The sequence below is a fragment of the Danio rerio genome, chromosome 10 (genome assembly GCF_049306965.1).
Source record: "Danio rerio strain Tuebingen ecotype United States chromosome 10, GRCz12tu, whole genome shotgun sequence".
NCBI lineage: Eukaryota > Metazoa > Chordata > Actinopteri > Cypriniformes > Danionidae > Danio > Danio rerio.
In genome coordinates, this window is record NC_133185.1 from 15,515,645 (window position 1) to 15,529,997 (window position 14,353).

The 14,353-nt window shown below is 34.4% G+C and overlaps 1 protein-coding gene across 22 annotated transcripts in view; it reads right to left on the reverse strand.

Annotated features, from left to right (window-relative positions):
• The window catches only part of il11ra (interleukin 11 receptor subunit alpha), a 98,120-nt gene that overhangs the window by 17,655 nt on the left and 66,112 nt on the right, over positions 1-14,353 (reverse strand). For all 22 annotated transcript variants that reach the window (XR_012385808.1, XR_012385811.1, XR_012385809.1 and 19 more), the window contains 4 exons: positions 13,925-14,109; positions 10,248-10,414; positions 5,662-5,818; positions 1,433-1,510 (listed from right to left, as the gene is read on the reverse strand). Coding sequence is in view for 9 of the 22 variants with exons in the window: in NM_001113499.3 (NP_001106971.1) it covers positions 1,433-1,510; positions 5,662-5,818; positions 10,248-10,414; positions 13,925-14,109 (587 nt within the window). In the remaining 13 variants the exon portion in view is untranslated. The remainder of the gene's footprint in view (positions 1-1,432; positions 1,511-5,661; positions 5,819-10,247; positions 10,415-13,924; positions 14,110-14,353) is intronic.

A 14,353-nucleotide genomic window follows, 5' to 3' on the forward strand; every position in this document is an offset into this window, starting at 1 on the left:
AATAAAATAAAACAACATTATAATAAACAACACAACACAAATAAAATAAAACAAATCATTAAAATAAAACCAAATAAAATAAAACTAAATAAAATTACCCTCTATTGAACAACAAAATTAAGCAAAACATTAAAATAAAAATAAAACAATACTATATTTAAGAACAATATATATTCTGTCAATATAAAATGACAAAACAAAACAAAAATACAAAAACAAAATGAAACTAAATAAAAAATAATTATAAAAGCAATTTTTAATCAAGTCAAATGTTACAAACATAACAAAAAAGAAAATGTAAAAAAGCAACAAAACACCAAAACAAAAAAGCTAATTAACATAAAATTAAACAATACACACAATAAATAAAATACATCTTAATTTTGATAAAAATGTAAAACTAGTAAAAATAAAATGAAACTACATTAAATTAAACAACAAAACAAACAAAATTTAACAAAACATTAAAATAAAACCAAATAAAACAAAATAAAGTAAATAAAAATAAAATTATCTTATATTGAACAACAAAACAAACAAAATTACACAAACATTAAAATAAAACAAAAGAAACTAAATAAAATAAAACAACATTACATTGAACAACAAAACACAAACAAAATTAAACAAAACATTAAAATAAAACAAATAAAAAATAAAACAACATTATATTGAAAAACAAAATGCAAACAAAATTAAACAAACTATAGGAAAACAAATCAATATAAAATTAAATACAACATGCTGTAACAAAATAAAAATAAACAAAACAAAATAATAAAAGCAGAAAAAAAAGTAAAACAAATTCAAATGAGTCAAATGTTACAAACAAAACAGAGCAAAATGAACACTCTAAAATCAAAACTAAAGTAACCTAACCAAAACTAAAGAAAAACACAGCTAATATGATACAAAAGTGTAATATTAACAACTAATAATAGACATACAAGGCACTGTATTATGCTTTGCTTTTAAATCAACAACATCCTCATATGAATCATACAGTTCACAGAAGACGTTTAATCTGATTAAACAAATTATCTTAAATAATTAAACAGCTCTAATTATTACAGTATTCAAAATGAATGTACTTGTGCTGATAAATATGACTCTGCTACTGTACAGCATGTCCGCACGCTGGATGAACAGATATAAATAAACAGCCTGGAAACAGTTAGTTAATGAACAGCAGAATGAGTCACCCTGGTGTCTGTCACTTGACCTACGTTTTGGAATGCTCTGATTGGTCAAAGCCAGATGAAGGGGGAAACTCCGCCCACCGCAAGTGACTCTTAAGCATATGGGTGTTCATAAATCAGGCTCAGATCTTAAATGCTGCAGATGCTCTGTGTTTGATCTCTGAATGTGTTACTCACATTATACTCTAAGCAAAAGCATATGCTGGATTTGGATTCATTTTTTAAGTAAATACCTGTAGACTTGTCTGTTGTCCTCACTGGATAGGACTGAAGTATGTAATCCGGTTCCTCTGTTGGCTCTTTTGGAGGTTCTAAAATTGCAAAACAAATACAATTATATGTATTTATGACTTCTGAATTATTCATGACCAGCTCCCCTGAAAAGTCGTCATGTCAGAATAAGTTTTCCTCCATTTTATTTTATTGTATTTTTATTTAATTTACATTCATATAGTTAACAGAATTACTTTGTTTATTGTCTGACAAGCAACATTAATATTGCATTGCTTATTTATTGTATAATTGTTTTAATTATTCAATATAGTTTTACTTTTTTTAAACGTTTTTCTTAGTTTTCTTAGTTTTATATTTTTTAACTTAGTTTTAAGAAAATTAAAAAAAGAAATTCAATTATTTGAATATTTAAATAATAAAGCTCAATTGAAATACATTTAAATGTTTTATTTATTTTAATTTAACTAAACTTTTTATGTTCATTTATCTAATTTTATTTAATTTCCATAACCTGACCGACTTAAGTAGACTCTTTTAAACAAACACACAAGAAAAAAAATAAATAAATACTGAACGTTTTATTATGCATAATAAAAAAGTATGCTAAACATAAGTTGCCAACAACATCTAAACATAATTACCTTACTTTATTAAATTTATCAGCTTTATCAGCCTTAGAACTGCATCCAACATCCTGAGGGAACATGCTGATCTGATTTACACCATTATTACATTAGTAATCTGCAAGAGTTGATGGATGATGGCGAAAACATAGTACATTAAAACACTGGTACATAAAAACAAACAAACCCCAAAAAAAAGTGATTCAGAGTTTGAGTATTTGCATGCACTTATTTCTGATCCCTTGCTCTGATTAACCAACCCACCAACTTTACACTGAAACACAAATCTAAAGTATTAATCTTTTTATTTACTGCAATGTCTACCAAAATATCTGTTAATATAATTCATGCATTTATTTTCCTTTGGCTTAGTCTTTATTTTAGAGTTTGCCACAGTGGAATGAACCGCCAACTATTCCAGCATATGTTTTATGTAACGGATGTCCTTTAAGCTGCAACCCAGTATCGGGAAACACCCATATATATTCATTCACACACGCACACACACACACACACACACACACACACACACACACAAACACACACACACACACACACACACACACACACACACACACACACACACACACACACACACACACACACACACACACTATGGCCAATTTAATTTATTCAATTCACCTATCCGCTTGAAAGTGGTGACGTGTTGGTGACGCATGTAATACTGTTTCTAGGTCCAAGCGCCACTTATTTGATTAGAGACATTATTCGTTTATGATAACTTTTTATTGATATCACACATTAAAGTTAATTTTATATAAAGTCATTGTGTACTCAACAATCGCTGGGCTTGCTGCATAACAAATACCAACATTTTAACAATTTATAAAAAAATAAATCACTTTCTGGCCATTAGATATGGGCATGAGCATATGTACTGCGATCGTGATTTTCGCAAGTATTAAATTGCTTTGTAAACGTTTATTATTACCATTTTATGAGTCTCCCCATACAGCTGAATAGAGCACTTTTACCCGGAAGCCGCTTCGCGTGACGTCACACTTAACAAGCGGATAGCGCATGTCTGGATGTGGGGGAAACTGGAAGGAAACACGCTAACACGAGGAGAACATGCAAACTCAGAAATGCCAATTGGCCTGGTTGGGACTTGAACCAGTGACCTTCTTGCTGTGAGGCAACTGTGTTAACCAATGAGCCACCATTCCGCCCTTGTTAATATTATTCTTGTTAATATTATCACTAGTTTTTTTACTTTATTTATCACTTTAGTTTTTACTTACTAACCAATTAACAATCAAGCTAGCAAACATTAGTTATCATTCATCAATGATGAAAATGAATTAAAGCATCGGATTACTTTAAAGATGATAACTAGCATTACTTAAACATCTTAAAATAGACAAAAAGTAAATATCTTAAATAACTTAATTAGTTATCATTAGTTAACAAACAATGAAACAATTTTCTAAACTATTTTTTATTATATATTAAGTTGTTATTGATGTAAAAGTGGTGTCTTGGTGGCACAGTGTGTAGCACGATCGCCTCACAGCAATAAGATCACATATTCAAGCCCTAGCTGGGTCAGTTGGCATTTCTGTGTGGAGTTTGCATGTTCTCCTCGTGTTTGCGTGGGTTTCCTTGGGTGCACCCCCACAGTCCAAGAACATGTAGTATTGTGAGGGCGCACTCACACTATGCTATCCGACCGTGCCCAGGCCCATTTCCCAGACCGTTGTGAATGCTCTGAATCGAGCTCAGGCGTGGTTCAGTTGGCCGGCCCTGGACCAGTTGGTAGAGTTGTGCCAGAGAGTCACATCTTGTCTTACAATTCGGGCTCAAGACGTGACTTTTAGGGGACTGTTTCATTTGGATTTATTAATCATTCTTACTGTTTAATGAACGCAAACTGTCATAGATTATTAAACCCCTTATTGCACCACCATTGCATCTTTAACAAACCTCCTAATTCCTGCAGCACGAGGACTTGTTTATGAGCGTCAAAAGTGGCTCAGTTCAGCAAAATATTTGATCTCATGTCACTGCATCCCAAACGTCTAAAACGATATAAAGAAATCTCCACTGTGCTGAGCGAGAGAGCTTCTTAACCCGAACAGCGCATCATCGATGATGTTAGTATGCTCCGGCCCGAATGCAATGGAAGTGCAGGCCGTCGGGGGAGAAGGGAGGCGGGACAAGCGCGTTTAGGACCAGTTAAAGGCAACTGTACATAGTGTGACTACGCCCTGAAAGAAAGAGTGTGTGGGTGTTTGTGCTGGGTTGCAGCTGGAAGGGCATCCATTGTGTAAAACATATGCTAGGTAGTTTGGTGGTTCATTTTGCTGTGGTGACCCCTGATTAATAAAGGGACTAAGCTGAAAAGAGAATGAATTAATGAATGAATGAATAAAGGAAGGAAGGAAGGAAGGAAGGAAGGAAGGAAGGAATGAATGATGTGTTACTTTTCAATGCACACAAATATATTATTAAAAATGGAACACTAGCATTGTAACTACCAAGCTTACTAAATAACTAACAAACATTAAGACAAAAAAGGTAACACTTTAATTGATGATGAAACCTTTGAAATCATGACATGTCACAAATATGAATGATACTGTTATTAAGTGTCATTTGCTCAGTTATTTCACTTTAAATGCAAAGATGACATCGTTTGTCATGACAACTTGACATAAACAAATACATCACAACCAGCCTTTATCTTTATAATGACAACTTGACATTACCAAGAAAAAACATGTCATAAATCTGTCATAAACATGATTGTCATGAGGCTATTATAATTGTGTCATGAATATTTTTCTTATCACTTTCTGTATTTGGCATTACAATGTCTCATTAAAAGTGTCATTACTTAATTTTTAATAGCATCATTAATATTTAATGAATTTTAATGACAAGTTTAGCTTGTATACCCTGTAGTTGAGGTGACATATCATGACATTTATAATGACTTCATGACAGTCAAGTTTATGATGGATTTATGACACGTTTTGTTGTCTTGGTAATGTCAAGTCTCATTAAAAATGTAATAACTAGACAAATGACACCTAATGACAGTTGCATTTAACATTCATGACATGTTATGTCATGATTAAAAAGGTTTCACGACAGCCTTATGAACAACACTTCAAGGAAGGCTTTAAAAAAAAAAAATAGAATACTGTCATATCTTTACATCTCCTTGTCAATCAAGTGTTAGTTAACTAAAAGTTCTAGTCAAAAATGAAAATAAATAAGTAAATAAATAAACAAACAAACAAACAAATAATCAAACAAACAAACAAATAAATAAATAAAATTACTGCACACACAAAAAAATTATAACTACAATTAATTTCTTTTAATTCCTTCATTTTCCTTTGGCTTAGCTTAGTCCCTTTTCTTTCAGTGGTCACATAGTGGAATGAACCATCATAACTTTAATTATACAACCTAAAAATGGTGCAAAACACATATGCCTGTATATCTCATTGAAACTAGTTCATTTGCAATTGTGTGTGTGTGTGTGTGTGTGTGTGTGTGTGTGTGTGTGTGTGTGTGTGTGTGTGTGTGTGTGTGTGTGTGTGTGTGTGTGTGTGTGTGCGTGCGTGTTCACTGACCTGTCCAGGGTTTGGCCTCCACCATGTGACTCCACTCACTCCACTGGCTGTGGTTGATGAGGGCGTCCTGAGCTCTGATCTGGATCTGATGCAGGTGACCAATCAGAGCGTCTGTTATTATCAGACTGGTGCTCTCAGTGTCTGACTCTATGTCCACCTGAACACAGATAAACACAAAACAACATTTATCAAACAACAACACTCTTGAGTCAGATTCAGATCACTTCAAGTACTGATTTATTGCCACTGATTCATAATAATCCATTTGTAATACATTTTACATATTTAATTAATATTAGTGCTGTCAATTGATTAAAAAAACTAATTAATTGCACTTTTTTTTTGGAAAATTAATCACGATTAATTGCATTTAAAAGACTGAAACGTGTAATTTTGACTATTCAAATGTAAAATTAATATAAACGCAAGACAAAGACAGATTTCTTCATGTAAACAACAAACCCACAATAAACCATCAAGATCCTGGCTTGACAGCCATAATTATTACAGAAATTAAAACAGGCATGTTAATGCCATTTGAATTTCAAAACAATCAATGCCAATAAAGAAAAAAAAATGATTTCCAAGTTGGACTCTAAGTGGACTACAAAAAAAAAAAAAAAAAAATACAGGTGTTGCAGATATGGAAAATGGAAAGTTATAATAATAATAATAATAATAATAATAAAGTATTGAATACAAACAGTTGCACTCATTGTAAAGTTGTATTGCTGTAAGTTGAGAACATTAATTATAAAGTACAAACAATTTTGCTCAGTCCTTTACATTCATCCAGTTGCTAAGACTAGGAGTATCCCACAAATGCACTCTCCACCGCATCCCTCTTAGCTCTTCAGGTAAGTTGCGTGCAACTCACCCCCACCGCTCTTCAGGTACGTCGCGCGCAACTCACCCCCACCGCTCTTCAGGTATGTGACTCCCTTCAGATTCAACCCGCATGATCGCGTTCATCAAATTTGCTTAAACTAAGCGTTCTTAAGTATAGCTGTATTTCACAAGGATTCTGGCACAATAATGCGAAGCAGGCGCTTTCGTTGCGTTTAATGAGGAAACATGTCAAACTTAATGAAACATTGAAGGGTTCATGCTGAATGGCAGAGTAATGCGCTGTCTTTGACAGTTTGCGACTTCACCAGAGACTTTCTGAGTACATGTACATAAGACACCAATTCTCCTATTTTAATATGATTAAGATAGTACTCTTTTTAAGAGAGTGTAAGCAGTGTAATCAGCGATTTGATTACCTCAAATGAGCAAAGAGTCACGAAATACGGAGGTTTTTCTTTCCGTTCACCATGCGGTATCAAATTACATTAAAACAAAAGTCGAAAGCTGAAAGTGTGCCTGGTGATGCGACAATATTTTTTTTTTGACTGAAACTTGCCTTCAAAAAGTACTTTCTTGATCTTATCCATATTTCTTTGCATGTTGAACACGTCAACCACAACATTCTTAATAGCCCTATTTGGAAAAATATGTATTCATTTTCAATCAAATGGTATGATTTTGTAAGGGAACAAATCATGCATGAAATGTAATAAGCAAAATAGTGAAAAAACAATGCTTTATGGTTTTTAGAGTATAGTCAAACCGTATTCAGGCACGAAAAAAAAAAAAAAAAGATTATTTTATATTAAATATTGGGTCTGAATGCTCTTAGCACTTAAAAACATGTGAAAACGATAAACTTTTACTCCATTAAGGTTAAACTCTGCAGTAACTTAAGAATAATTGAGTATAGTCTATTTTGAAAATGAATATTTAGATCCATTTCTTTTCCCAGTGATGGGTTGCGGCTGGAAGGGCATCCGCTGCGTAAAACATATGCTGGATTAGTTGGCGGTTCATTCCTCTGTTGCGACCCCAGGTTAATAAAGGGAATAAGCCGAAAAGAAAATGAATGAATGAATGAATGAATGAATGATCTATTTTTCAGTGAATATAGGAAATTTATTTGGTACATTTAAACAAAACAGATTTATTAAAAAGATTTATTTATTAAAATAAAATTTTAGTTATCAAACATATTTAGAAATTGAAAGACAATACAATTAAATTTAAGCAAAATACTGCAAAAAAACTACAAAAAAACTACAAAAAAAAAAAAATAATATATATATATATATATATATATATATATACATATATATATATATATATATATATATATATATATATATATATATATATATATATATATATATATATATATATATATATATATATATATATATATATATATATATAAATACAATTTTAACCAAACTTAAATTTGCTTCTTTTGATTATTCCTCTTTTTAAGTTTGTATTTAATATTTTTCTATAACTTAAATTTGTGTGTACTGGATTTTGGACCGTTACCGTAAGTTATTTTATTAGATAAGCTCTAGATTTGGCTGCAGTACTTACTAATCTAATGTATATACAGAAATATAATATTGTAGAGCTTCATATTAAAAATATGAATTAAAAAGATACATTTGTGAGAGGTGAATTTATATATGCAGAGTACTGTATATTCCTAAACTGTAAAATCCCAACACACCATTGCAGGTCCTGAGAGGCGACATTGCGATATCCATTCTAAAACAATATATCGTGCATCCCTATTGCTAGTGGTACTGTATGTTAAAAAGTATGTGGTGAGTTACATTTAAAATGTGTGCTTGTGAAAATCTTGCTTATGCTCACCTGCATGTCTTTTTTTTTTGTTGTTGTAAAAACAACAACATTGTAAAATATTACAATTTAAAATAACTACATCTTAATATATATATATATATATATATATATATATATATATATATATATATATATATATATATATATATATATATATATATATATATAAAATTAAATAAATAATAATACTGTTATTATTATAGTAATTATTGTTATTATTAATATTATTAAAGCTGTAGTATTTTTTACATTTTTAAATATTTACAAATTTATATAGAAACTAAATGTAATAATTTTAGAATTTTTTAATGAACAAAAAACATAACAGCTAATTTTTGAAAGAGAAATCTTCTGTGATATCACAAATCCTCTCACTTTTGATGAATAAAGCACAATTAAATAAAAAAAACATACTCAAAAATACATAAACCCAAGAAAAATTATACATACACTTAATCACCTTTTTTTTAACTAAATTCAACAGCAGTTTGTCCTTTTTGCTTCTGATTGTTTTTATTCAAACACTCATTCATTCATTTTCTTTTCGGCTTAGTGCCTTTACAAATCAGGGGTCGGCACAGCGGAATGAACCGTCAATCTATCCAGCATATGTTTTACGTAGCGGAAGCTCTTTCAGCCACAACGCAATGCTGGAAAACACCCACCTCATACACATACACTACGGCCAATTTAGTTTATTCAATTCGCCTATAGAGCATGTCTATGGCTTGTGGGGGAAACCAGAGCACCCGAAGGAAACCCATATGAACACATGGAGAACATGCAAACTCCACACAAAAATGCCAACTGACCCAGCAGGGGCTCGAACCAGTGACTTTCTTGCTGTGAGGCGATTGTGCTGCTGCACCACCATGGGACCCTTTATTCTAACATAGTAATCAAAAACAAGCAAGTTTTAAACTGGCTTCCCTATTTACTTATCTGATAAAGTAAACAGAGCCTTCAACAGTCCAGTGACACACACACACACAAACACACACAAAAGGATTGGGAGACAGCAAACATCTGGTTGTCTGATGAAAGGCCAAGCAGGCTGATGTTATAGTAGATAAGATCAGCCCAAGCAGAGAGAACTGTGGGTTTCTGAGATTGTGTGTGTGTGTGTGTGTGTGTGTGTGTGTGTGTGTGTGTGTGTGTGTGTGTGTGTGTGTGTGTGTGTGTGTTTGCACTGAGAGGGTTGGGGCTCCAGAACTGTTTACTGAAGACTCATGAAATGAGGGTTGTGTGTTGGTCGTAAAGCAGGAAAATAAAAGTCAGAATGGGTACCTTGCTGGGCCCTATTGAACTTTATTATATAAGCAATAGTTTAATTTCCCCTATTATTTTAATTTAAAGGTTGCTGATTTTGTTTTGGAGGTCTCATACATTGGATTTACATGCATCTAAGGGTAAAAAAGAACACTTAGATGTTTATATAATGTACAGTACAGAATCATCTATTTTCTCTCAGAATTTTAAAGTTTATTAAAGGATCCTTTTTAAGCCCCACTTTTCAAAAAGTCTCCTCCGCTCTGATTGGTCAGAGGTTTGTGATTGGTCTCCTGTTTACAGAGAATGGCTACATTTCATTCCAATTTATTTTAAGCCCTTCCCTTTGTCTCATTCCCTCAGATGTATGTTATTAATTACTTTACACGAGTGTCCACTACTTGCGGAACATCTGAATGGGGTTAAATGAAATGCTCTAAACCCTTGGGCACTTGGAAATTACACTGTTGTGATATCACAGTTGCACTGCATTCTGGAACATATGAAGCAGACTCCCTCAGTCAAAATCGAGAGATAGAGAGTATGTCATTGTTTGTGTCCAACTAACAATACAATACAACCAATAACAAGTTGCTGAGGTTGAAAGTTCTTACCTTTGACCAGTAGTTGGAGCCAATTGGCCGGTAGCGCAGTAAATATGTCAATGAAAAAGCAGACATGCCAACCAGCCATGATGGGGGACAGTTCCACTGGACCAGTAACTGTGTAGGCTCACCCTCCACCTGAGAGACTTGAACATCTTCTGGGGGATCTGGTTTCACTAAAACACCATTATTAAAAACATTTAATTATGATGCACTTTATTTTGGCCAATTTTACAAGACACTACATACATCTCTGTGTAATATTAACAAAAAATATACCTTTAATCATTTATTGCAGCTTGGTGTTTATGTGTCTTTTTTTAATTCAAATTAGCTAATGCTCCCCGCCCCCTTTCCAAAAAAGTGCGGAACCTCAGCAAATCAGGCAACAAAAATCTGAATTTGTATTTTGCCATTGTTTTTACAATCAACATGCCTTGGCTACTTTATAGGGTACACAACCCAGGCTCTTTACTGGCACGTACCCTTGTATACATTTCTGGACAGAATAAACGCAAAATGCGTTCCAGGAGATACTTTTTTTTTTGTAGTTTTAATTTCCGTGTGTACACACAAATTTCTCTCACAAGTGCCATTCATGCCTGCTGTTCTCGCATAAAACCACCAGAGGCCACTGTCAACTGACTGACTGACTGACTGACTGACTGACTGACCAACTGACCAATACCCCCAACCACCCCCTACCCTAAACCTAACCGATAATGTTTTCAATAGCACTGATTGACCCACCCACCACTTTCCCTAAACCCAACCGACAGTGTTTTAAAAGCAATCCAGAAAAAAAAAGCCTTCGCGGCTGCCTAAATATTATGACATTTTTAGAATTTACCATGTTCTCACCCTGTTATTCACTTGTTTATTTTATTTATTGGCTTTTGTTTTTGTTTTACATGCTTTCTGGAACCTTTATTCACTGGACCACCGCTGCTAGTGCAAAAAGAATCTGAAGTTAGCACTGACGTCATACCACCCCATAGTGTTCATTTTAAACACGTAATGCAGCCATACGTTGCTCTGGCTACATAATTCCCACTCTCCAGAAATGTATAAAGGGGTGCGTTTTCACCATGAGCCTGTGTTGGTTTAATATGTTACTAGCATGTTTAACCACATTGATAGTATACTTGTGAATTGCTAATATGACAACCCATTGCTAGCATGTTTTATATGCCATAAATAACCCATAAATACAGCACATTACTAGCATGTTTGTTGAATCAACATGTTTTCATGCTATTTCTTTTCTTTGCAAAAATTAACCATGGTTTTACTATAGTAAAACTGTAGTACATATAACTGAAGTAAGCTTGTTTTTTGTTGCAAAATGTGATTTTAAATACCAGGGTATTGAAATATCATGTTTTTGCTACAGTAATATTGTAGTATCAGTACTGCAGTAAAGCTCTACTTCAGTATACTGGGGCATTAGGACCTACTGTACACAAACCATAGGGTAAGCGCCTCCTGCTGGCTCCTGGTAGCAACCCAGTTTTCCATTGTGGTCTCCAATCCAGGTACTAACCGAACCATGCACAGCCCTGCTTCGCTTCAGTGATTGTATAGCTTCTGTTACTAAGGTTTTAATTTAAATGCCATAGTAAAACTATAATTAATTTTGTGGCTACTATAGTTTTCCTACAAAAAACATGTAACTATGGTTTCACTATGGTTACTGCAATAAAGTCAATTCATATTTTAAGTATGATGCTAATGTTTTAAAATTTTGTTAACATGCTTTCCCACATTATTAGTATTTTTAAAGCTTTGCTAACATGTCCAAGGCATGTGCAGTTGTTTTAAAGTCTTGTCAGTTTAAACTCCTTACATTTGGTTTTCAGAGTGCAGAGACATGAAGTCATTTATTCATTCATTTTCTGCCGCTTTTCCAGGGCCATGGTGGCAAACCATCATGAACCGCCACTTTATCATGTTGGGGGGGTTTAAGTGCCTGAGTGATCCTAAGAGCTATGTTGTCGGGGGCTAATGCCCCTGGTAGAGTCTCCTAAGGCAAACAGGTCTTAGGTGACAGGTCAGAATAAGTGCGATTCAAAAACCCCTTATGAGTTCAGTGACATCAAGGACTGAGACGTCGCCTGGTATGGCGCAGCCGGGGCCCCACCTTGGAGCCAGGCCAGGGGTTGGGGCTCGTATGTGAGTGCCTGATGGCTGGGTTTTTTCCCATGGAACCCGGACGGGCCTAGCCCAAAGGAGCGACGTGGGACCATCCTCCTGCAGGCCCACCACATGCAGGGGAGCCGTAAGGGGCCGGTGCATTGTGGAACGGGTGGTAGTCGAAGGTTAGGACTACGACAACCCGATCGTCGAGACATGAAGCATGGGCACTTAAATACATGGCTCGAAAAGAAATCTTTTTTCTTGGTAGCACCGGTGTTCCTAACTTCAAAAATAGTCGCACCCACCAAAAAGTATGATCACAGTTACTACAAGTTTTATATTAACAGATTTATTGCATTTGAAATCAACTCTAATCAAATCTTACAAATAAACAAAAATCTGCATGCGCTCACCAACCCTGCACGCACTGCTTGATGTAAATGAGATGAACTGAATCAACAATAATAACTGTGCTGTTCTCATGACTGGTGTCTGATATTGCACAGATGATTCTGACATATAACTTATTATTTGCATACGTCATCTTAATAGCAATAACAGTCTTTTCATGAGCTGCAATATTAGTTTCATCTTGGTGAATACATGCTCTTTAGCAATGGTGAACGCGGTGTCAGTCAAGATTAAATGATGGATTAAATGATAGAACATCTAGTGCTTAAAATGTATAGATTCAGTGGCAAACACTTTTACCTGAAAACTGTCTCACCGGCTTTATGGTGAATGCTTTAGTCATTTTCATAGCAGACATTAACAGCTGGACTTCTTTTATCCACTCTTCGAAAAGTGTAAATGCCGGACTGACATTTACATGATCACTGATCACATGTGTCATTATTTTAAACTTTAGGTGGTTTCTAAAACTAAATCTGTCAGTGTTGTTTTCATTCTCTCATGTCCAGACCTTTACATTTTCACGGCTGAAGCTCTATGTCATCGGAACTGAGTGATTAACAGCTGATATTAACCAATCCATTCGCGTTCTGTACTAGAACAGTGGACCAATAAAAAGAGCTTGAAGGTGAGACAAGCGGTGCAGGCTTTGTTTACTGCAGCAAGTTGACTGGTCAAACCATTCCTGAGTGCTGCATTTGGTGTTTTTAGGTGCAAAGATGCCTAATGCATGAATGTCTCCGAAATGTTCATATGGTGCATTTTGCTGTTAAAAATGGTCGCACGACAACAATTTTACGCAGTCGCACATATGCTCCCAATATATTTTAAGGTCGCACAGATAAAATTTTAGGTCCATATGCGAGCAAAAAAATTGCAATTACGAGCGCTGAAAAATGTCTGTCACTCAGATTTGAACTAAGCACTCTTTCACAGCAGATGTAAAATACATAAATGTTTAAGTTAAAACCAACATTATGCAAACTTGTGTTTATGTCAGTGAATTTACACAGCTGGAGAACAAATTGCACGTGTATCAGTATGTTAAACTGTCTAAGATACTCTAATACTCTGTAAGGTGGGGAAGATACTACGAAAAAGAAGGTTTTAAAAAAGAATAAGAGGGTTCATTGACTTACAGAGTTCACGGAGATCTATTTGGATGATGGTGGAGTTAGATCCCAGCGGGTTGATTTCAGTGATGTTCACCAGGATCTTCGAGGAGCTCCAGAAAGGTGGGTCTGTAATTGTGCACTCATTTACCCCGGTATCCTTCTGTTCACAGGGTTCACTGGGAATTTGCTTGCGGCCCTGGCCCTTCTGACTGTATGGAATCAAGTAACAGAGAGTATGTTTACATGAACACCAATAATAATTTTTTAATACAATTAAGACAATACTCTGATTAAGAGTCTACCATGTCAACAATGATTTTTCATTAATTTAATCTGACTAAAGTCAGAAATGGAATTAGGACATCTGATGTATGCCGATTTTAGTCGCATAATTGAAGAACAGAACAGACATGTAAACACCATAATCAAACTATTACTGTCGTCTATGATTTT